Here is a 24767-nt window from a genome sequence, read left to right on the forward strand (position 1 = left end):
AAATGCCAAGAAGAGCAGGACAAACCAGATCGGACCTTTACGTAAGGGAAAGGGGATAGTAATAAATACACCAGCTGCCGTTGCAGATGAACTCAACAGTTATTTCGCATCGATATTTACAAATGAAAAACCTTTTGTGCCAATGGGAAATTGTAGGAGCGAAGTTAAAAAATATGTAATTAATGATATTGAAATCTCACAAGATTATTTAATGAAAAAACTTTCGAGCCTACAAACCAGTAAGGCTCCTGGAGTTGATGGAATATACCCTATAATCTTAAGGGAGGCGGCAAGTAAGTGCATTGAACCATTGAGGCTAATTATGCAAGCATCACTAGACTCTGGGGAGATTCCCTTGGATTGGAAAAGTGCAAATGTATCTCCCATACATAAGGGTGCCTCTAAAAGTGAAGTTGGAAATTATCGACCTGTCAGTCTGACTTCAGTAGTAGGGAAAATCATGGAGGCAATGATCAAGAGCGGAATTCAGGATCATTTGGATCGAATTGAAATTCTCAAGGATACTCAGCATGGTTTTGTAAAGGGAAAATCATGTTTAACAAATCTGGTTCGCTATTTCGAAAGGGTCACTCACGAGCTGGATTTAGGGAATAATTTCGACATTGTTTATTTAGATTTCAGAAAAGCTTTTGACTCAGTCCCACATGAGCAGTTGCTTTATAAGCTGGAACAGGTTGGAATCACTGGGAAAATCCTTAGATGGATAGGAGGATGGCTTCAGGGCAGGAGGCAGAGGGTTGTGATAAATGGCTATTCCTCAGATTGGGTTGATGTAAGAAGTGGGGTTCCCCCAAGGATCAGTATTAGGACCACTGTTGTTTTTAATTTTCATAAACGACATTGATGAAGGGATAGAGGGCGTGATGTCTAAATTTGCAGATGATGTTAAAATTGGTAGAGTAGTTAATGATCACTGTCAAGCTGAGCTTCTTCAGAGAGACCTAGATAGACTTCAGGAATGGTCAGAAAAATGGCAGCTATGCTTTAATCCAACAAAGTGTAAGGTATTACACCTGGGAAACAGTAATCCCAAAATAACTTATTCACTTGGTGGAGTTCGACTAAACCCAGTACTGGAGGAAAGGGACTTGAGTGTTACGATACGGTCAGACATGAAATTCTCTGAGCATTGTAAACAGGTTGCAAGGAAGGCCCATGGTGTCCTATTGATGATCTATCGGACTTTTGCAAGTAGAGATAGGGACGTGATAATCCCATTATATAAGGCTTTTGTTAGACCACACTTTGAATACTGTGTTCAAGTATGGAGACCGCACCTAAAGAAAGACATCGAGCTTCTTGAAAGGGTGCAAAGATGGGTAACTCACCTGGTGAGATCGGCAAAAGGGCGTCCTTATGAAGAAAGACTTCGAATATGTGGGTTGCAGAGTTTGGAAACTAGACACTTTAGAGGAGATTTGATTGAGGTTTTTAAGGCTCTGAGAGGCATCAGTAAAATGAATGAGGACGATTGGACTGCAGGAAGTTTTATTTTAGCCAGCGAGTTATAAATTACTGGAATAAGTTGCCTTTGTGGGTGGTAGAAGCAGACAGTTTGAGGAAATTCAAAGGTCATCTGGATAGTACCATCGGGTCAGGGAAGCGCATAGGATGATAGGTTTAATTTCCTCTTTTTTTATTAATTATTATTTATTTATTTATTTTTATCATTGTTTTGTTTGAAATTTTTTTTTTTTTTTTTTTTTGGCTGGTGCAGCATAAGCCATAGGCTTTCTTGCACCATGCGGCCATTACTAATACTAATGTATTGGTAATTAACCTCAGTAGCAATGCACTACCTTATCGCCGCCCTCAATATTACTGGGTATGTGCCATCAACTCCAGGAGCCCTACTTGCCTTTCGGCTTAGTTTGTAGTAGTAGTAGTAGTAGTAGTAGTGGCATGTGATGCAAGAAAGCAAGTGTATGAACTTATGCAGTATCAGCCAAAAAAAAAAAAAAAAAAAAAAAAATTACACCATGCCCTCCAAATGCCTGTCCAGTTCCTCCTTAAATTCATTTATCCTATCAACTTCCACGACAGATAGAAGTTTGTTCCAGCAATTAACCACCCGCTAGCTAAAGGCAAATTTCTGCACAACTATTCTATGTCTGTCTTTTCTTAATTTGAATTTATGCCCCCTTAGGTTCGTAATCTGAACAAGCAGAAGGATCCCATCAGAATTCAGCGTGCTCAACCCATTCAAGGCCTTATACACCTCAATCAGATCACCGCACAGGTGTCTAGTCTCCAGCCATTGCAGTTTGCAGAACTTAAGCCTCTCTTGGTAAGAGGATCCCTTCATTCCCCTCACCAATCTTGTTGCCCTTCTCTGTACACGCTCAAGCAAATCAACATCCTTCCTAAAATGAGTCCTCCAGACCTGTACACAGTACTCAAGGCATGGCCTGACCATTGCCTTATACAGAGGGACAATCACCTCCTTTTCCCTGCTAGCAAAATTCCTATATATCATTGACAAAACCCCCCATGACCTGCCCTGGCAGCCTGTCTGCATTGCTCAGAAAACATCATATCTGACTGCACAATTACTCCCAGGTCTTTCATTTTCTACCACCTTAAGTGTAGTACCACACAGTTGGTACGTTTCTCTGGGGTTACTTCTAGCCATATGCAGTTCTTTGCATTTGTCAAGGTTAAATTTCAGCTGCCACTTCTAGCCCAGCTCCCAAAATTTCTAGATCCTGTTGCAGTAGCACATTGCCATTACTGTCATTAACAACCCTGCCAACCTTTGTAACATCTGCAAACTTCGACACTAAGCCTGATATACCTTCATCAATATCATTGATAAATATACAAAACAACAGTGGACCCAACACTGAACCCTGTGGGACTCCCCTAATAACATTAGTCCACAAAGAGCAGCACCCATTGATTACCACCCTCTGTCTTCTCCCACTCAACCATCCCTTTATCCATTGTAGCAACTTACCTTTAATACCATTCTGCTCCAATTTGTACAATAGTTTTCCATGTGCAACAGTGTCAAAAGCTTTCCTGGAATCCAAATATATGATATCAAAATTATTTTTTGCATCCAGTTCCTTTGTAAGCACATCATAATATCCTATCAAATTTGTTAGACAAGACTTTCCCTTAACAAACCCATGCTGTTTCTGAATTATTGCTGCAGTCTTGTCTAGATGATCCTGCAACGCATCTTTAACCAGTGACTCTGTTACTTTACCCGGAACAGAAATTAAACTTAACTGGTCTGTAAATACTCGTGTCACCCTTCAATCCCCCTTTGTGAATTGGGGATACATTTGCACATCTCCAGTCTGTGGGGACCTCCCCTGACTCCAAGGATGCTCTCATAATTATGGCTAAGGGTTTGCTTAGTTGCTTTGCCACCTCCTTTAATATAACTGGATAGATCCCATCCATCCCAGGTGCCTTTCTTATGTTTAACGTCAACAATTTCTCCTCCACTTTGCTCTCAGTTATTACAAAATCATTAAGCACCCTGCTACAATTTGATAACCTTCTGCCATTTTCAAACCTTAATAACTCCTCATGTATGAATGTAGATGCAAAATACTCATTCAGTTTGTTTGCTATCTGGCAGGATCATCAACAGTCGAACCATCGATATCAAGTGGACCAATCAGATTCATCCCCTTCCTTTTAGAGTTTATATAAGTAAAGAAATCCTTGCTGTTTTTCTTAGCATCCGTTGCCAAAGATTTCTCGTAATCTGCCTTCACCTGCCTAACCTCCTTTGTGACCTGATTATTGTTCTTAATAATCATCTGAAATTTCAATATTGCTAATTTCATGCTTTCCAGCTGCACTCATACAGTTCCTCCTCACCACAAAAGGTTTCTTCTGTGAATATTGTTTCAGAAGTAAAGAATACCCGTTAAATTCATCTGCAATATCAGTAGGGCTATCTATAACTTTCCTGCATCTGTTATGCAAGTGTCCAACCTAATTTGCCCTATTCTTCTTAATATTCACATATGAGAAAAACTTGTCCCCAGCCTTTGTTCTCTTAGCCAGTAATTTCTCATAATACATCTTTGCCAGCCTAGCCTTTTCTGTGGCCTTGTTACAGATCAAATTGTAGTGGCTTTAGTACTTTTTACCATTCTAACTTTTGCATGCCTTCTTTTTCTGCTCTCTTAAACTGCTAGTTCATTATTCATCCGTCTTTCAATCCTTGTGCTATATTTTCTTAATGGTATATATGGTTTCAAAGCTTCTGTGATTATAGCTTTGTGGTTAAACGATAATTATAAATATTCTAAAATATGTATAAACCTTGCATATCTGTATGATAAATATATATTAATCATGTGGTCAGTTTAATTCATTTATCTCAATATTATGAACAGTTGTCTGAAATGTATTCTTTGAGAAAGTTGTAAAGGGTATGTCAACAAAAAAAGGTTTAATACCACTGACTTGTGCAATTCTATTAAAAAAATATAAACCTCAGTGATTTTAATCCATATCAATGATGTTTTGCATCTAGCACTTCTTGGCAGTGCAGTTAAGTGAATAAAGGTGGATTAGTGCAGAACATGATGAAAAGGTAAAACATAAAAGATATGTTGTTAGGAAAGAAATATGGTGAGCTATAAAATATTATAAAATTCTTGTGAGCATTGACATTTAAAAAATTTACTTTAAATAAAATCTGTTAAGAACTGAGAAAATTTGCAAGTTTTTGCAGGCAGTCAAATACCCTTTAAATAAAATGCCTCAGTTGCAGTAACTTCTGTTTCACTGGAAAATTATCTTCCCTTTAATGAGTTCTTTAGTTCAAAAATAAATAAATAAAATCCTTACAGTGCATGGTCAGGCAATTAAGGAGGATTCTTTAAGGCTGTGCTTAAAGATATTTAGATATTATTAGCACAATAGTAGCAGCATTGTCACAAAGTAAAAAGCTAGTTTTTTACATATCCATAGATCAAGTCTCTTCCTTCTGATTGTAAATGATTTCTAAGTATGTCTTATTAACAGTAGAACCTGGTATAAATTCATAATATGTTATGCCTTTATAGTTAAAAAAAATATAACCTCTGCCATAATTTTACACTTCAATCCACTCCCTCCCCCGTATGAACCAGGACTTCTTTTTTTTTTCTGCTGGTTATAAAAATAGTTTCATCTCCCGTAACACTGTTGTTAAATCCTGGGTATATGATCACAGATTCAAGCAGTCCTTTTCAAAAGTGCAACTCTTGTTTCCATCTGATCTGCTCTTAAAAACTTGGGAGCAAAGAAGTTGTATAATCTTTTTGTGTTTAAAATATCATATATAATGGTTTGGCAAGTACTATGTAACATCCAAATTAAGAGGCTGTCTTCAGTTCTTATTTGAAAGTTGGCTCTAAGCTAACTCAAGAAACAAGTTTGTAATTTGTTGATGTACAAGAAAACAAGTACACAAATTGCTTACTGTCAATAACAGATAAAAATAAACCTTTGCACAGGTGCAACCAAAATACCAGGTACTATAAAACATTACAAAATATAGTTTTTAAATTGTGTTCAGATATTCTTTGCAAATTCACTCTTGGCACTTTTCTGATCTTCCATGTGTGTTCATTGGTTGAGAGCATTCCTAGAACAATGATTACAGATATTAAAGAACGTTACATAATCATAAATCATGTATATCATAAATACATTATCCAAATATTTTTTTTCATTTCTTGGTAATCATTTCCTTCACTATTATCATTTTCTCATAAGGAAGGTGCCATTACATATTAATAGTGCTGTTATATGGGAAAGTGGAAATATCAAGGAGCATAAAAAGTATTTTTATTTATACTCCCAGATGACTATGACTACAGATAGTCAAGAGCTCACTAGATGGAAAGAATACAAGAACAGTACTGTATTTAATAGTCACCTGGCTTGAACCAGATTATTTAAACATGTCTACTTCTGTACTGCCATGCTTGGCTATGGTAGCTGTCAAAGTGGGTTTTACCATTTGTCATACATTTATCCCTTTGTATCATAAATTTGGTGAATGTATGTTTTTGTGCTATATGTATGCTAATTTGATTGTACATAGCTTGTCATTGCTTTTGGTTCTCTTTGATTATCTGCTTTTGCTTTTTTTTTTTTTTTTTTCTATATTTCTTCAGTCTGAATGAGAATGGGGTATTTCTGCATCCACACTTCCAACTGTATCATATGAACTTACACCATTAAGTCCTTTAATTCTTATGCCAAAGGTGGGTGCCTGTGTCAGTTTTTGTTTCTCATTTTTACATTAATAAAATTGGTTATAAGCCCCCCCCCCCCCCCCACATATCTACTACAGCTTCAATTTGGCTGTTGTACGTGGAAACCAGAGCATAAGGAACTTTCTTGTGTGGACATTGAATTTATTTATTATTTTTTTAAACAAAAAAAAAAATTCTATAGTGCACATCTACAAGTTCTCTATCTACTGTACATAAGTTACTCAAGGCAGCTCTCTTATTTAAGCTTTCATCTTTTTTTTTTTTTTTTTAACAAATGCTCCTATCAAGATGTGAAAAATTTTTATGCAAAAAGTATGTACACTGCCCTATCATTAATATCCAGCCACCTGCATATCTATAAATAACCTTTTTTACAGGAAAACTAATAATGTGTGCTGAAGCCTTTAGCACAGCCTCTAATCTCAATGGAACACTATCAGTTGTTTAAATGTCCTCCAATCCAATATTTTCCTTCATTCTACCTTCAAAGCTGCAACCAATTCAGTTCTGTTTTTTGGACAGTCTCTCCTCACATGCCTAATGATCCAATTCATTCCAAATATTCTCTGTAGGATTGAGGTCAGTAAGCAGCATGATATGGGACATTATCCTGCTGATACAGGTATGAGACTTGTCTGATGTGCTCCCACTACGTGGGTAACACATTATTATCCAGGATGTCTAGACACCTCAGCATTCATGGTTTTGTCCAAAACAGCCCCAGACTATCATGCCGCTTCTGTCAAAATTCATTGTTGGGACAATACAGTTGTTTGATAGGTAGTCTTATTTAGGCATGTGCCTTGGCTCATCACTACAAAGCACAGCCTTTTATCAGTCTATGGCCCAAGAACAGAAAGCTAGACAGTGTCTGGCATTAATCAAAGTGATTAATGGCTTGTGGGCAGCTGCACTGTTGCTTACATGAACTCTGCTCTTCTCACTGAGCACTTGTGTGCTGCAACAATGTTCACCTATGTTCCGAGCAGGTGAGTCTTTGCTGCCAGCTTTGGAGGTTTTCCTGGTTGCTCTTTGACTGTTTCAGCACTGGTCTGCTTTCAGTTGCAGATCACATTGCCAGTCATCGACCTAGGGATCTCTACTGCCATTGAAATGTCACATACAGTTTGGTTGGTTGCTGGTGTACTACCCTATTATCGTTCCATGTTGAAAGCCTGCTACTTCCATCGATTGCAGCTTATTGCATTCACAATTGCACTACTGTCTACTCAAAGATCTACAAGCATATTTAGTTGTTTGGAATGTGGTACTTAGGTAGGGCATAGTAGACTATCAGCAGAGAAGTGTCTAGATATGAAATGGTATACAGTTATGGAAAGAAAAGCATTCTGATAAAATTTTATGCACCATGAGCAGTGCTTGATTTCAGTTTTGCAGAAGTGCCCACACAATCAACAATTTCCAAAATTTATTCCCCCCACCCCATCAAAAGCCTGTAGCTTCCTTGCACTATGTGGCTATTATTGTTACTAAAATGTAACTGAGGATTTTAAGCAGTAGTGATAAAATCATCAGATGTCCAGTATCACATTTAGGGTTTTGTTGCCTGTGACAGTTGTGTTATTCTTATAATCTGCCTGACATTAAAAATAACTAAAAATGTGCAAGAAAAATAACACATTTTTCCTACCAATTTTCACTGGAGTTATTTGTGAATTTTTATGAAACAGATGTAATATTTAGGTTTCAGTGTCAATTGCTGACTATATGAACCCACAGGAAACTAAATTCTCAAAGCTTATTTTTCTGTGGTCAGACTCATTGTGATGAGCACGTTCCATTGGGAATACCTTTTATTGATTTCTCCTATTCCAGCTGGCAGATAATGCTATTTTAATTATGTCATATAGTTTTTCCAGTAATCACTTTTAGCAGCTTCACTATCCAGTTACTGGATTGTTTGCATCTCGCTTCCAAATTTTGATACCTGCAAATAGGAATAAGTTAATTACATTAAACTTTAGGTCTTTAATTTTTGTTCCTAAATGTGGAGTTGCTAAAAAATTGCCATACTTATTTCTCAATTGCTGGCTTATCTTTTTTGCAGCAGTGAAAACAAGTGCATAATACAAAGTTGAAGAGATTGCTGGCATCCCATTCTAAGCATTGCAAGTTAAAAACCACATGTGTGTGTGCGCGCGCGCACACACACACACAAATTTGTACATCATACCATTTGAATGACAGTAGTTCTGTGATTAGATGTAACCAAAGAGAAAAACATATACCACCAAGTTAGATTAATCAGTAGATTTGTCATCACATCATAGCACGAGTTTCAATGTGCAAACAACTAACCAGTGGCTAGGATAGCAGACATGCAATGATACTTCTGATACAAGCAAAAAAAAACAAAACTGATTTATGGTCATAGCATAAAACTTCTCATCCTTATTGTATAAAAATTAATACTGGAGGAATGCTAAATATATTTTTCTTTTAATCCACATGTATGCATATGGGTTAAAACAAGCTAAAGATTCAAATAGCCATTAGATAACTTAGATGATTCCAGCCTGATTCAAATCACAGTAGAAGAGAAAACTATCACTATCCTGATCCTTATGGTTCAGAGAGTTCATATCGACAGCGTTCCACTTAGTGATAGCAGACATACTAAGATTTTACCTATTACCATACTCATTACTAAAATGTTGCTTCTAATGAACTCTTCCTTATTTGCTCACTATAGGCCATGATCTTGTTATCCCTGTATGTCATAAATGTTCAACTACATACAGATGGAAAAGGATTTATTTGATTTGGGAAGAATAAATGATTTGGGGGAATAAAGGCTTCAAATCAGCAAAATAAGTTGTTAATGATGCTGAAGTTGGTAAACTATTTCTGTAGATTAGTATTCTGATGACCTGTAAAACACCAACAGTTGCATTGAAAGAGCATTATTTTCATTGATTACTTCATGTAAAGATTATTAAAGTTCTAGTTTACAAGACTTTCCTAATAGCAGTTTTGCCATTATTACTTATCAAAAGGTATCTTAATCTATGGCTATGGGTTAAATATGAAAATGAAATAAATCTTTCACTAAGGCTTGTTAAGTTTTGCTAAGGTATCCAACATTTAAATAGTTCTAGCTTACTTGATCTTATCTTTAATATACTTTTTCTTTCCTCTTCAGAAGGGGACCTGGTTACCCACCACCACCAGCAAGTACTGCTCATGTCCCTGGTCGGGCTGCTTCACCTTATACAGCACCACCTGGAAGTCAGCCATTCCCTCAAGGCCAGCAGCAGTTTACAACAAATCCAACTCCCACAGGAGCAACTCCACCACCAGGGCCACCTGGGGCAAATCCATATTCTCGTGGCCAACAAGTTGGGTATCTTCGCCCTGCTTCTAATTACCAGCAAGGCTATCAGTGAGGAATTTCTTGGGCTACTGACAGTTACAGACTTGTATACAATTATAATCAAACGGATTATGTGAGTCTACTTGCTAATCAACTCTGCAGGACTTAAAATAATGTTTTGCTATCATGCAGCTGTTTTCCCTTTGTTTGGGAATTCGGTTGTAGTGATAATTTGCTATATTTAAGGAAACCATTTTGTTCATCCTAACTCTAAGTGTACTTTTGATGAAATGTCAACTTTCTCTACTTCTTGTAAGTGAATTGAATATCTAAGAATTATTTTGTATATTATGTAAATTCCAGGGGGTTGAAAGCCTTTTTTTAATTTTGAAAAAGAAAAAAATAATAATAAACGGTTTTTTTTCCCCCTAAAAGCAGTTCATTATGTAAAACTTCAGACTTCTCTGTTTTTTTTTTTTTTTTTTTTTATCAAAATGTGAAATATATAAAATTGCTAAATAGGAAACAGTTGAGTGATATTTGCCATGTATACTGGAATCCAAAGATTTGATTTTTAGGTTGCTATAGAATATGTTCTTGTATTATACCTTGGTAATAGTTGTAAGAATTATAAACACCTGGAATTGCATGATTAAATTCTGACAAATATGCTACTGCGATTGCAACTTTGTGTTGTGTTTAAATGTTTGAAATTTTTTGAATTAATTGCTCTTGCAATTGTTTTTATTTAGGTATCTAAACACTGGTGTGGGACCATAATTAAAATTTACCTGAAGTTTTTATATTAGTGGCATTAAATAAAAATGAATATAAACTATGAAAACATATACATTTATAGGAGAAAACAGCAGTTTACCAAAAGTATTACTGAAAGTTTAAGAGTTTATTATTTATATGCTAGATGAAAATTATTTGTAGAAAGAAGAATGTTGCAGCTCTTTCCTAGTCTTTACTTTTTATCTTATAATAATTAGGTGCTACCTGCTAGTAATCTATGTGATAAAGTAATAACTGTAGCTGGTTTATATAACGTCTCATACTATAAGATATGTAGCAGCAAAAAAATAATATATATATATAAACAATTGGGAATGTGAACTTATTCTAAATTTTCCAAAGGATTGGCATTGCTGAAATGAAACTACAACTATCCCAAAATTCATGCAGAAATTCTTTGTGTGGTTTTAGGTTTAGAAAAAAAAAGTCTTGTTCCTCTGGTGCAATATATTTAGAATAAGGACATTATATGAAGATTCAGCTATCACAAAAGAAATCTATCCTGTTAACTTATCTAGTAACTTATAGTCTATTAAAGCTTAAAAGATAAAAATGGAAGTTATTGGTATAATTTTATTTTATTTTTTTAATCTGTAATTAACTTCAACTGAAATTTTGGAAGGCTTTTAAAAGCAAATTGCCACTTGTTGTATTCTATAGCAAAATGAAGTGTGCCTCCTTGTGTAATGTAATTAAATATACAGAGACAGATGTATAAATAAAGAGCTTTTGCTATAAGCATTGTATCAAGCTGTTTGGTCATTATAACATGACTAAAGCAATTTTTTTTTTACATGTGGGAAAGCTTCAGCTTAGTATTTATTAGAAATTTAGAGTGAGATGATGTTTTGCCATAATATGTATGTCATAATTTGCTTTTGTGAATGATTAAATTACCAAAAAAAAAAAAAAAATTTACTTCACAACAAAGGTAACTGGCTGGAGATTTCTTCTCTCATTTTTCTGTAAATCCTTAAGACATCATCTACTCCTTTATCATCCTGACTTGAGATCTCACAGGCTTCACTCAAAATAGACTGAAAGATCAAAAATTGTAAATTATATACAAAGGCTGTTGTAGATTTGTTTTGTTATATACAAGTGAATATTTTAAATAATTACAGTAGCAATTGACCAGTGGACATATGGCAAAACAGCAGAAAGATTCTCAATGTAGACAATATCTGGTTGAATTCAAACATTTAAATTTGGAAGTTGAACAATACCAAACAATGAAAAAAATCCTTCTGAATAAGAGTAGAACCCAGTTTTAATGATGAAACATATGTGGTTATTAAGTTAGTTAATCTGCAAAATACATATAACACTGAACATCAGTTCCATATCTATCAATGATGCAGATGTGTATGTCAATTTTCCAACTTGTATATTTGGGTACAGGCTACACCCAATAAGAAATTACAAAAATAAAATGATTAAAACAAATCATTTATTGAAATAAAAAAGTTGATGACAAAATTAACATACACTTATCTGTCACATTAGCCCAAGATTGCAAGGAAGCCTCACTTGCTGCATGAACAAAAAAAAAATGTATGCACTTCCCCCTCCTCATGAAGGTAATTATCCAGTTGACCTTTGAATTTATTCAAACTGTCAGCCTCACCTAGCTGGAAAGGCAACTTGTTCCAGCAATTGATAATGTGCTGACTAAAAGAAAGTGAAAATTCTGACTAACTCCCCTCTCAGGTCTCTGCTAAGATACCTAGTTGCCAAGCTCTGTAGCCCACAATCTTTTCTCATACAGTTGCCCTTCTGCTGAATTTGCCATGCGAGTTGCCTTTGAACCCTTTTAAGAAGCTCAATATTTTTTTTCAGATGAGGTCTCCATACATTTGGAACAGAGTATTCCAAATGTGGTCTTACAACATCTCTCTGTACAGGATAATGTTTAAAAATCATTGACAGGACACAACAGGCTTTCCTGACCACTTGTTTACATTGTTCAGAAGACTTATCTCCCCAATCCCTTTCTTCCTCTACTGTTTTTAATTCAATCCCACCAAGTGTATAATTTATTTTGGGGTTGCTATTCTCCAAGTTTAAGACCACGCATTTTTCTGCATTAAAACTTAGCTGCCACTTTTCTGATCATTAATGACTGTACCAATCTTTACGTTGTCTGCAAATTTTGACATCACATCTTCATCCCTCAGAACATTACAACACCTGTTGTCGCAGCAACAAACAGAAATTCTTGAGGCGAGTGCAGGCATTACTTTGGCCCATATCAGATTAACTTGGATATACAGTCAAACTTCCCTATAACAAATTCAATAAATCCAGGGAAAAAATTTGTTATAGAGAAATTTTGCTATACAAAGAATATCTTTTTTATTAGAAATTGTTATTTAATTAGAAAATGAAAATGAATCTACATTTATTTTTAATGTATTTTATTTAAAAAACACTTATTTAAATTATGTTTACACAATTTTCGCTGGTAAGTATCACAAATTAAAAAAGTAATTTTTGTTGGCACAGTACAATTAAAAAATGTCTGATTCTCAAAGAAAACCTCACATTTGTTCAGAGCATTAAAAACATTATCAGGAACATTTTCACAAAACTAAACCCATATGAACCGTTTTAAAAGTGTCAAATCATTTTTTCGCGAATCAGCTTTTCTACGGGTTGTTCTGATGCATCATCATTAATTTCTGCGTGATCATGGTTGCGTCTAACACTTCAGCAGTATTTCATCTTCATTTGGATGTTCTGTTGTAGTCAGATCTTGATCTACATAAACATAACTATCCAGTGTTATTTCATTTTCAATGTTTCCAGACGATTCTAATAATGTCCAAAAGTTTATCAGTTTGAAAGGGCAGTTCATTTTGTTCGACTTGTATATTCAGTGACATCGTTTGTCTAAACTTTTGCCAGTTCAGAGATGCGATCTCTAAGGTTAATTGTAACCTCCAAGTTTCTATTTTCTGATAATGCATTGACAATCTTCATTATTATTCTCTTTCGATAAGGAAATTTAAAATTTTTAATAATGCCTTGGTCCATTGGCTGGAGTTTTGATGTAAAGTTTGGTGGTAAAAACAACTTCACACTTTTAAGTTTGGCAGGATGTGCTGGACAGTTTTCAGTTACCAACATGATTTTCCTTTTGTTATACGCTTGTCTAGTTTTAATCTCCAATCTTCAAAGATATCACTTGTCATCCATGCTTTTTTATTAAAGGTGTAGTCAACTTTCAAAGATTTTGTGCCTCTAAAACATCTTGGATTTTTGATTTTTCCGATGACTAAAAGTCTTAATTTTTCACTTCCTGTCATATTTGCTCCAACTAGCACAGTGATACTTTCTTTCTTTGCTTTGTTTTCCGCCAAAACATTTATCATCCTTAAAAGCAAGTGTTCTATTCGGTAAACATTTAAAGAATAAATCCATTTCGTCAGCATTAAAAACATTCTTCTAAAATCTTTAAGGTATTGTTCCTCCAACTGTTGAAATCTTCTTCGCTTGCATTAACACTTTCTCCACAAATAACCTTTTCCAAAATTCTGTGGCACTTCTTAAATTTATCTAGCCACCCAGTACTTGCATTAAATTCTGAACGTCCAAGGGCCTGTGCAAATTTCAGAGCTTGTTGCTTAATTATTGGACCCAATATTGGTATATTCTTTTCACGTATCATTTCCACTCATTTTAGAACAGCTTTATCAACATCTTCGTATGTACACAACTTAATTTGCTTCTTGTCTGCTCCTCCTTCAATTGCATTTAAAATTGATTCTCGGTTTTTTAAAATCGTAGATAAGCTCTTGCCGATACACACACACACACCGCAAACTTCGCTGCACTGGACATATAGAGAATTGTTGGTACTGCCTACTCAACGACATTCACGTGACCTTTCCTATCAATCACTTTGAAGAAATACAACTTTGTGAATTTTTTATTCTGCTTTCATTCATATGTACAAAAGAAAATTTATGGTTAATGTATGCTCTATGTGATCGATGACAAATTGTTCTAAAAGAACGAAATTAAGAAAAAAAATTCATGAAAACCCTCTACTGCAAGTCCAGTTAGATGAGAATGAACATATATAATGATTGACAGGAAGGTCACATGGTACAGTTGAGGTGAGAAGCGAATGTCACTCAGTAGGCGTTACTAAAATCCGACTACGGTGGCATTCTATGTATTGCCACCCACCACAGCACGCTAAAGGTTTACCGCAGCGAATTTCGTTTTCCGTTTTCCCTTGAATTGTAACATCAATTTACAAATCTACCCTATTTATTATAAAGTTTATGACCACTTTTAAGAAACCCATTTGGTTTTATAACTAACAAAAATGAAACAAAGACTGTCCTACAGGCATCAGTGGCTACAAGTATTCACTAAAAGGATGATTAATTACAGATGCTGATGCACAATTCAGAGGGAAGGGGGCTGTATATTTGAGCAGCTGTTTAGCAGTAAATGCTTGAAAATCTTCAAAAATGCTTTTACTAATTTTTTTTTAAAATTTGTTATAGAGAGACTAACACTTCGCTATATGGGGTTAATTTTACATGTAATATTGTTTCAAGGTGCAATGTTTTGCAAAAAAAATTCGTAATATAGATAAGTTCCACTGTATATTACCCTTCTCCCCCAAACCCTTAAGGTATCCTCATTGATACTGGAAAAAATCCTATCTACAAGTGCAGGCCCTGCTGATAAAAATTTCTGCCCTGAAGTCTTGAGTTAATCTACAAGGCTTTCAGCAGATAATCCCTCCTATTGTGTTGAATTTCAGACAAGTACACAACATTTTGACCTAACTTGCAGCATATTTTTTCAGCATGGTCCTATACTTATCCAACAAATGGTCAAGTAATATTTGTTTAATATCAGTAATCTCCCACATGACAATTCGAAAATTGTAGATCTCTTAAAGTACCATTTATAACTGACACAGCTTAATTTAATTTATTATGGTACTCACCTTTTTATAATCTGCATTGATGTTAGAATAAAATGGATGATAATTTTAAATTTAAGTTAGCATGAATAAGTAAAACAGAATTAAAATATGCGCAAGGAAGTAAAAGTGCACGTCTTTGGTCCTTGGTTGTCAATATTGAAATTGGAACAATTGAAGTTATATGGTTGAAAACAGTGGCTTTCGTTTTACACGTCTTCAGTTGGCAATGGTAGAATGAGAGTGAACGCGTGTATTTAAGAAGACTAAGTTCCCGTGATGCTCCCGGATACACATGGGAATCTCAGGTGCATGAGATTCCAGACCGGTGCTATGTTATAGGGTAGTTTGGAATTTAATACTTGGAGAGTGGAATGGCAGCGAAACCATTCTATAACTAGGGATTCATATTGGAAAATTTTAATTTGATAATAGGAATGGCTGAATCTACTAAGGAGGTGTGGTTGTGGGATTGAATATGTGTTGCTAATTCGGTATTGGACTGTCCCGTCCTAAAGCTATTGTAGTGGTAGTACGCACGTGTGTTTGATGTTTTGATAGAACCGTATTTTGTGGTGGTGCTACCAATGTAGCAAGCATTACAGTTATGTTGACATTTTATTAAGTAGACAATATTATTCATGTCACTAATGTAATTTTGTGTGTCTATATGAGTTGAATAATGAACCTAGTTTATTATAAGATGAGAATGTAAGGGTGATATCGGTACCTTTGAATAAACGGTGGAATTGATTGGCAAAATTACTATGGTAAGGGAGGATAATACGTGAATTATTATTGGAAATGTGTTTGGGTGGGTTGTTAACATTATTTTGGACTGATAATAGTTTGTTTGATTAATTGAATAGGATATTTCCTAGATATGAATTTACTTGTAAGATATTGAAGTTCATTATTAAGGTCGTAATGTGTGGAACTGTATTTTATAGCAGTGTAAATTTGATTATAAAGGACTGCTTTTTTTGTGTTAAGGAGATGATGCGATTCAAAGTGTAAGTATTTGCCCGTGTGAGTATTTTTTCTGAAAATTCTTGTTCCTAGTTTTGTATCGCTTCTGTATATAGTGAGGTTTAGAAAATTAATTTGTCCATTTTCTTCTAATTCCAGGGTATATTTTAATCTATTATGCATGGAATTAATACGTAACAACCCAAATATTATAGTCCAGAAAGCCGACAAAGGTGATTCCATAGTAATTATAAACAAAAGCACATATATAGAAAAAATGGAATCTATACTCTCCGATTCAGATACATACAACTGGATAACACATATACTATTTCCAAACATAAAAATAAGCTTGAAATTAAGGTCCAACAATGAAATTAATTTATACACCCTTCAACAGATTGGCATCTGAAACAATATTATACCACATATTTACCAAACTCCATAAACCCAACAACCCACTAAGACCCATAATATCCTTCAGCAAATCAGCTTTCACTAATTTATCTTCCTTCCTGTTCAAAATTATCTCCCCCCCTCACCAGATTTTCGAAATTCAAAGTAATACCTCCCAAACCTTTGAAAAAATAAATTCTATCACAATAACCAAGGATGACATCCTAGCATCTTTTGACGTCTAATTGTACACTAATGTACATTTGCCGTCAACATTACAAACCTTTCGTAATTTCTTAACAGACGACAAAACCTTATCCAATCGCACTTCCCTATCAATTAATAGCATACTAGACTCACAACCTTTCTATTAGATGCCAGATACTTCCGATGTGTTAATCAGATTTACCAGCAAACCTATGGGATTAGGGATCTCAGCCCCGCATCTGAAATTTACCTAGCCTCCATAGAAAATCATATATTACAACTATACCCCCCAGATATTAAATTATTTATACAATACGCTGACGATATCCTCTTAATAGGGCACAAATCCACAATAAATGATTTTTCATTAAATTTAATTCCATGCATAATAGATTAAAATATACCCTGGAATTAGAAGAAAATGGGCAAATTAATTTTCTAAACCTCACTATATACAGAAGCAATACAAGAATACTCACACGGGAAAATACTTACACTTTGAATCGCATCATCCCCTTAACACAAAAAAAGCAGTCCTTTATAACCAAATTTACAATGCTATAAAATACAGTTCCACACATTACGACCTTAATAATGAACTTCAATATCTTACAAGTAAATTCATATCTGGGAAATATCCTATTCAATTAATCAAACAAACTATTATCACAGTCCAAAATAATATTAACAACCCACCCAAACACATTTCCAATAATAATTCACGTATTATCCTCCCTTACCATAGTAATTTTGCCAATCAATTCCGCCATTTATTCAAAGGTACCGATATCACCCTTACATTCTCATCTTATAATAAACTAGGTTCATTATTCAACTCATATAAAGACACACAAAATTACATTAGTGACATGAATAATATTGTCTACTTAATAAAATGTCAACATAACTGTAATGCTTGTTACATTGGTAGCACCACCACAAAATATGGTTCTATCAAAACATCAAACACGTGCGTACTACCACTACAATAGCTTTAGGACGGGACAGTCCAATACCGAATTAGCAACACATATTCAATCCCACAACCACACCCCCTTAGTAGATTCAGCCATTCCTATTATCAAATTAAAATCCAGTTTTAAAATTTTCCAATACGAATCCCTAGTTATAGAATGGTTTCGCCGCCATTTCACTCTCCAAGGAGCCGACCGGGCTAGCCGAGTGGGTAAAGTACCTGCCCGGCAACTCCAAGGTCGCGGGTTCGATTCCCGCCTCGGGCTTGGATCAAAGTACTGCAAAAACCTTGGAAGGTGCAATATGGCCACAGAAGCCGATACGCCAACAACTACCAAATCAAACTCTCCAAGTATTAAATTCCAAACTACCCTATAACATAGCACCGGTCTGGAATCTCATACACCTGAGATTCCCACATGTATCCAGGAGCACCACGGAAACTTAGTCTTCTTAAATACACCCGTTCACTCTCATTCTACCATTGCCAACTGAAGACGTGTAAAATGAAAGCCACTTGTTATGGCTATTGGCCTTCTGTTTTCAACCATATAACTTCAATTGTTCCAATTTCAACATTGACAACCAAGGACGAAGACATGTACTTCTACTTCCTTGCGCATATTTTAATTCTATTTTTAAATCCTAACTTATTCACGCTAACTTAAATTTAAAATTATCATCCATTTTATTCTAACATCAATGCAGATTATAAAAAGGTGAGTACCATAATAAATTAAATTAAGCTACGCTATAATATTGTCTCCTACATGAATAATAATGCTTTTTTTCTTTCCCTTCCCCTTTAAAATCTGACAATCTGTTGTAATATCATGAATTTTTGCTCCCAGCAAACACACCCTGGTTCTGGTCCACCTATCTTTATTTTAAAAAAAAAAAATTACCCATTTCCCTGAGAATAGTCTCCAAATAAAATTAAATTGCCTTCAACCAGAGCAGTATGCACTTGACTATTCTTTTCTGAAACCCAAATCTGGGGTGCATCACTTGGCAAGACACAAGATACTTGTGTTCCTGATGAGATCCCAGTTACATTTGTTTCTAGGACAAGCACCTATTTCTTCACTGTCTCAAATTACTGATCCAATTATAGATCAGTATGCTCCTTACATTGGTTGTATAAGAAAAGAATTGTCAATTGAGCTAGGTTTGTTTACTAGGCTGATCTTAGAATACATGCCACAGGCTATTAAAACTTTTTGTTAACACTATCACGTGGTTGGCACATTATAGCCTAGGTTGCTGTTGCACCAGTAAACCCAAAATCAAATCAAATGTTATATGTTAACACTATCCTTGTTAGCATTAACAAAAATTTAACACTCAAGAAAAACAAATAAAATCCTGATTATACTTAATAAAACTGAGTGTTAAATTTTGAATTAAATTACATATTTGTTTTGGCAAGTTTGCTACAAGGTAACAACAGTTTGGATTTAAACTGGTGTGGTGTAAAGGTAGTAGCATCATTTTCTCTCTCTTCCCACCCCTCCCTTTTAACAAGAACAAAAAAGCTCAAAAAAAGCTTTCAGCATCATGTAAGTTTGATTACCACATTTTACTCAGGTAATGGTATAAGTTATATCACAGTTATAATTCCCAACTTTATAAGGGGTTGGCTGAATTACCAACATAAACATATGGTCTAAGCCCAGAAAAGTTGGGCAAAGGTATTGTGCTTAATTATTCCTGTTGTTAACCACTATCAAGAATGGAGAAAGCTGCTGGCTTGTTTGCTTTAGATCCACACACAACGTGCCAAACATGAAATGCATTGTATTTCTAACCTGTGCATAAGCTAAGCATTTCTTTCATTACGCATCTTTGCTTTATTTTATTTTATTTTTTTGTCCTTTTACTTGAAATATTTTAAACACCGTTACTTGAGAGTGGTTTTTCAAAAAAAATGCTGTCCCGATTGAAGTTTGTAGAACTCTTTTTTTAAAAGACTACACATTTCAAAAAAATTGGACAAAAAAAAAACCAAAAATTAGTGGCTAGTACCTTTTTCATGTGAAGTCCTTCAAAATCTAGTAGAGGAGTCTCAGCTTCATACTTCAAATTATAAATTAATAATTACAATAAAAAACACATTCAACCACAGAATAATTAAAAATGGTATTTATAACATGTTATATTACCTGTGCACAAGCTAAGCATTTCTTAGAAATCATGACTTGCTCTGCTGGTAAAAAAGGATCATCTTCTAAGGCTTTCTGCAATGATTGGGGGGGGGGGGGACAAAGATAATATTACATGATAAAAAATTGTTATAAATATTCTTTAAAAAAAAACATTTGATCCCAAAAATTAATATAGTACTTAATTAATAAAAATTAATTTTGAACCATTAACGGCATAATGGTGCAAAAAAAAAAAGCTTATTCTGCATATGCTAAAAATAAAAAAGTTCCGAGTTGATCACAATCTGTCTGTATCCAATTCCAGCTTGAACACGAACAGATTCTATCTCAACTACCTTAGGAGGTAACTTATGCTAGTAATAAAAAACATGCTGCCCCAAGGTTAACTTCATCAAATCTAATCTACTGTTGCTTCACAAAACTTTATATTTGTGCCCCCTACTAAGGTGAATTAAATGAATACAAATATCTTATAGCATAGTTTATCACTTCACAGATGTCAAGAGAGCAAAGTTGTAAATCTAGCTAGGGCCTATTTCATAGTATAAGATAATTCTGCACAGACAATTTGATTTGTGCCACATTATCAAGAAATTTACTGCACAAAATGGATAGGCTGGAAGATGGAAAAGTGTGTGTGGGGGGGGGGGGGAATGATAAATGAGAAACATTTCAGCTTTATTTTATTATGTAATACTTTTTGTGCCAGGGCAACCAATGAAACCATGTCAGTATGTTACTTGTAAATCATGGGTTTCTTATATCTGGTATGACATAAGAAAGACCCCACAAGGGCTGGTAGACCAAAGGAACTTACAAAGAATGCAAGGTGACAGGATTTTTTTTAATAATGAGTAGCTGTTGAAGTTGGCACTATTCTAATACCGTGGGATAGTTTGAGGATTGGAAAACATCTTTATGAAAAAAAAAATTGATTTTTTTTTTCAAAAAACATTTGTTTTGGCAAACATATTTGATGTTTAGATTGTTTAGATTTGATGTTTATTTGGCACACAAGCAACCTTGTGCCAAATAAACATCAAATCTAAACAAGCAGCACAGGACAGAAAAATTTCTTCCTTAAAATCAATAGATTCGCCTTCTTAGTGAGGTTATTCCATTAAAAACAATATTAGAAACTTTAAAATAACAGCTCATAGATAACTTTCTAAAATAAGCATAAGCCCAAGCATTATATATAACTGAGTGATCACTGAATTATGACCACCCCTATAAAAACTGAATGTAGCCCGTTTGTTTGTTATTTGGTTTTTAGGAGCATTAGCAACTGAGGCCATATTGCTCCGGGGATATGCGGTGGTCATTCCCTGACCTTTCCACATCCTCCGTATTTGGTGGTCACGGGCTCGAACCCCGGTCTAATCAAGAAGCGTGTGCTACGCACTGCTGCTCCTGCTCACCTGGCTACGGAGGTGCCTGCAGCCCGCTGACCACGAGAGTGCGCAGTTAGTCAATCTACATAACATAGATAAGGGGTCAGTGGTTTAGTGAGTAGTAAAATTCCGAGCGTGATGGGTAAAAGGAAGGATTTATCGGACTTTGATAAAGGACAGATTGTGGGAGCTCGACGAGCTGGTGCCTCGATTTCCCAAACAGCTGAACTGGTGGGGGTGTTCGAGAGCCACCACTGTTAAAGTGTACTGGGTTGCATCAAAATGGTCAAACAACGGCAAAACTGCAAAGGTCAGCAATGACACGAACAGGCGCAGCACCGTTGAAGAGTTGACTACGCAATTCAACATGGGCCAAACCGGAACAATATCTGGCATGACCATGCATCGCGTGCTCTCACGTATGGGCTATACCAGCAGACAACCCCCTACGGCATCCTCTCCCAACCAAGGTTCATCGGAGTAAAAGACTCGGCTGGTGCAAAGAGCATGCAAGTTGGATGTTAGAAGAAGGTGTGCTGGTCAGATGAGTCACGTTATTTACTCCACACTGTGGATGGTCATGTACAGATTTGGCATCAACAACATCAGGCTCTTCATCCATCATGCAAGGTATCAAAAGTGCAGGCTGGTGGAGGCAGTTGTATGGTGGGTGGGCATGTTTCACTGGCAGGAACTTGGACTCCTGGTGCATATGGAACAACATATTAGTGGTCTCTATTATCATCAACTGCTTGCTGACTGTACACCCTGCTACATTACACTTTTCCCGAATGGCGATGGTGTCTTCCAAGATGACAATGCACCGAGCCATCAGGAACTTGATGTGCAGGAATGGTTTGAAAAACACAGTTCTGACTTCCAGCATATCGATCGGCCTCTGAATTCTCCCAATATCAATCCTATATAGCACTTGTGTGGCACTATGGAAAGGCATATCAGGTGTCTGGATACACCAATCATTCTTGCATTGCTAGCCGCATTACACACAGCTTGGTTGGCCATACCTCCCAAATGCTTCCGACATCTTGTTGAATCAATGCCATGTTGGATAGCTGCTGTACTGAGGGCAAAAGGAGGACCGACGAAGTATTAGGTAAGTGGTCATAATTCAGTGATCACTCAGTGTATATAATACACAAAAAAAGTTACGTTTTCAATCTGAAGTTTTTCTTGCATGCACCATTTGGCTGTTTATTTAGATTCAATACATTTGTTCACTGTTTGACAAGGCTACTAAATTAAAAAAAAAATTTAAGGCTTAAGGCTACCTGCTATCTAATGCCTCACTGCCACAACTAACAAACCAACAACTGATCCTAGATCCTCAAAGCCTGTTGGGAAAACTTTGGAACTACTTATGGCACTCCGTATCACCAATCTGTTTCTAATAATCTGATTTTTCCAGCTCAATATGGCTTTACCCAGGGCAGGTCATGTGAAGATGCCCTTACCAACCTGATCCTGCACCTGGAAACATCACAGTCAAAGTATGAACTAGCCCTTTCATCGACTTCGAGGGTGCCTTGGAACGCCTTTATATATCTGAATGTCTACATAACCTCTACTAACTCTTCAGGAGTTATTTTTCTGAATGCTCTATACTAGTAAAATCAAAGTACCTCCAAGTCCAAAGACCTGTCCACTGGGGTTGCCCCCAGGGTTCTGTTTCGGGGCCCCTGGTTTGGAATATGGTATTGCAAAGCTGGCTTAACAACACCTTTGAAAAAACCAAAATCATTGCATTCGTTGACGATCTTACCATTGTTGTTGCTGGACACTCCAGAGCAGCACTTGAATCAACAGCACTGTGTGTTAGTTGTCTGATCTCATCAGGGGTTCCCCCCATCTCTGCTGAATCAACAGCACAGCAGGTCCTCAATAACCTTGCCTCATGGACAGTGCTTAACAAACTTCAGATAAATCCAAAATGATGGTTTTTAAAACCAGGCTTGATCTGCAAAGGCCCCCCTCAGATCAAAATCAACAGAATCCAAATACCATTTGTTGACCAATCCAAAGTCCTTTGAGTGGTAATTGACCACCGGCTATCATTCCTCCAGCATCTCAGCACAAAGACCAAAATGTTCACAGCCTCCACTGTAAGAATCTCCAGGAGAGAGTGGGGCTATCAAGGTGTACCCTGCTCCTCTACTACAAGGCCGTTTTTCTCCCAATTGTCTCCTTCGCAGCCAGGGCTGAGTTTTATCGGGTTTCTATCATCAAAATGAAAGAGAAGCTCAATTCTATTCAGAGAGGAATGATTTTGGCAGGCGGGCGCCCTTCCACTAGACTTATACATAATCTATAGAGGTCTGTGCTACCGACTCAGGAAAGGCATTCCTGCCTTTATCCTTTACATAGAAGTCTCCTTAAACACAGATGTTAAAAGAGAGAAAGTTCAATGCTTAAATTAGCTTATTAAACTGTGGCACAGCAGATGGGACACCTTGGCCATGGGTGTAGTGACCAGAAATTTTCTTCCAGATGTGATTTTGTGATGTCCAAAAAGACTAGTGTCTGGTTTTTCTTCTCTTAAATCTTCATTCCTTATAACTGGGCATGGATCACTTAATGAAAAACTTCAACTTGGGCTTATAAATACTAACTTATGCTTCTGTGGACAGAGAGAAAATTAGCACCACTTAATATTTGAATATGTCCAGTATCAAGAATACAGAGACCACCTCAAGAGTAAGATCCCTGCTTTCTCCCCAGACCAGGTCCATCAACTTATCAGCACCTCAACTAACTTCGCTGTACATGTCTTTGCACGGCGGAAGTCCCTGATTTCAAACCATCAACAAACTAACCCCAACTAACCCACTCTTTCTTTCTTCTATACATGTACCACAAGAACCTTTTTTTCCCTTCTTCTCTCTCTTTTTTTTCCCTTATTCTCTTTTTCTTTTGTTTCTTTTTTTTTTTTTTTATTCTTTTCCTTTTTTTTTGTTAAATACACCACGAGAACCTTTTTTTATTATTATAAATACACCATGGGAACTTTTTTTTTTTTCTTTTTATTTCTCCTCTGGAGTGGGCCTCCGGAAGAATCTGGCCCACCTTTTAGCAACATCAGGTGGGGCAGAGTCTCCAATTGAGATCCTATGAGCACAATTAGGGCTGACCCACCTTCCCGTGGTGTGGACGAGTACTCATAATCATCTCTCCAATGCTTCTGGGTAACCAAGTGGCCAGATACAACAACAGAACACACATAATATACACAAACCTTCATTACTCACATACCTGGCCCATTTGCAGTGATCTCTCTTCTTCACAGAGATACGAGGCGGAGCTGAACTG

General features: G+C 36.0%; 2 protein-coding genes across 3 annotated transcripts in view; one reads left to right on the top strand and one right to left on the bottom strand.

Moving 5' to 3' along the window:
- LOC150083707 (protein TFG-like) overlaps positions 1 to 9926 on the top strand; it is a 68757-nt gene extending 58831 nt beyond the window's left edge. Inside the window, exon 8 of one of the 2 annotated variants that reach the window (XM_090378138.1) lies at positions 9421 to 9920. In XM_090378138.1, the coding sequence (XP_090234264.1) occupies positions 9421 to 9664 (244 nt within the window). In that variant the 3' untranslated portion in view covers positions 9665 to 9920. Of the gene's footprint in view, positions 1 to 9420 lie in introns of both variants that reach the window. The other variant, XM_090378139.1, reaches the window with a different exon arrangement.
- Positions 9927 to 11309: 1383 nt separating this feature from the next.
- LOC150083708 (uncharacterized) overlaps positions 11310 to 24767 on the bottom strand; it is a 99573-nt gene continuing 86115 nt past the window's right edge. The window contains exons 10-11 of the mRNA XM_090378577.1: positions 20047 to 20121; positions 11310 to 11426 (exon numbers count right to left, since the gene is read on the bottom strand). Coding sequence (XP_090234703.1) covers positions 11310 to 11426; positions 20047 to 20121 — 192 coding nt within the window. The remainder of the gene's footprint in view (positions 11427 to 20046; positions 20122 to 24767) is intronic.

This window comes from Mastigoproctus giganteus, chromosome 7 (genome assembly GCF_048544385.1).
Source record: "Mastigoproctus giganteus isolate SK-2022 chromosome 7, ASM4854438v1, whole genome shotgun sequence".
Taxonomy (NCBI): Eukaryota; Metazoa; Arthropoda; class Arachnida; order Uropygi; family Thelyphonidae; genus Mastigoproctus; species Mastigoproctus giganteus.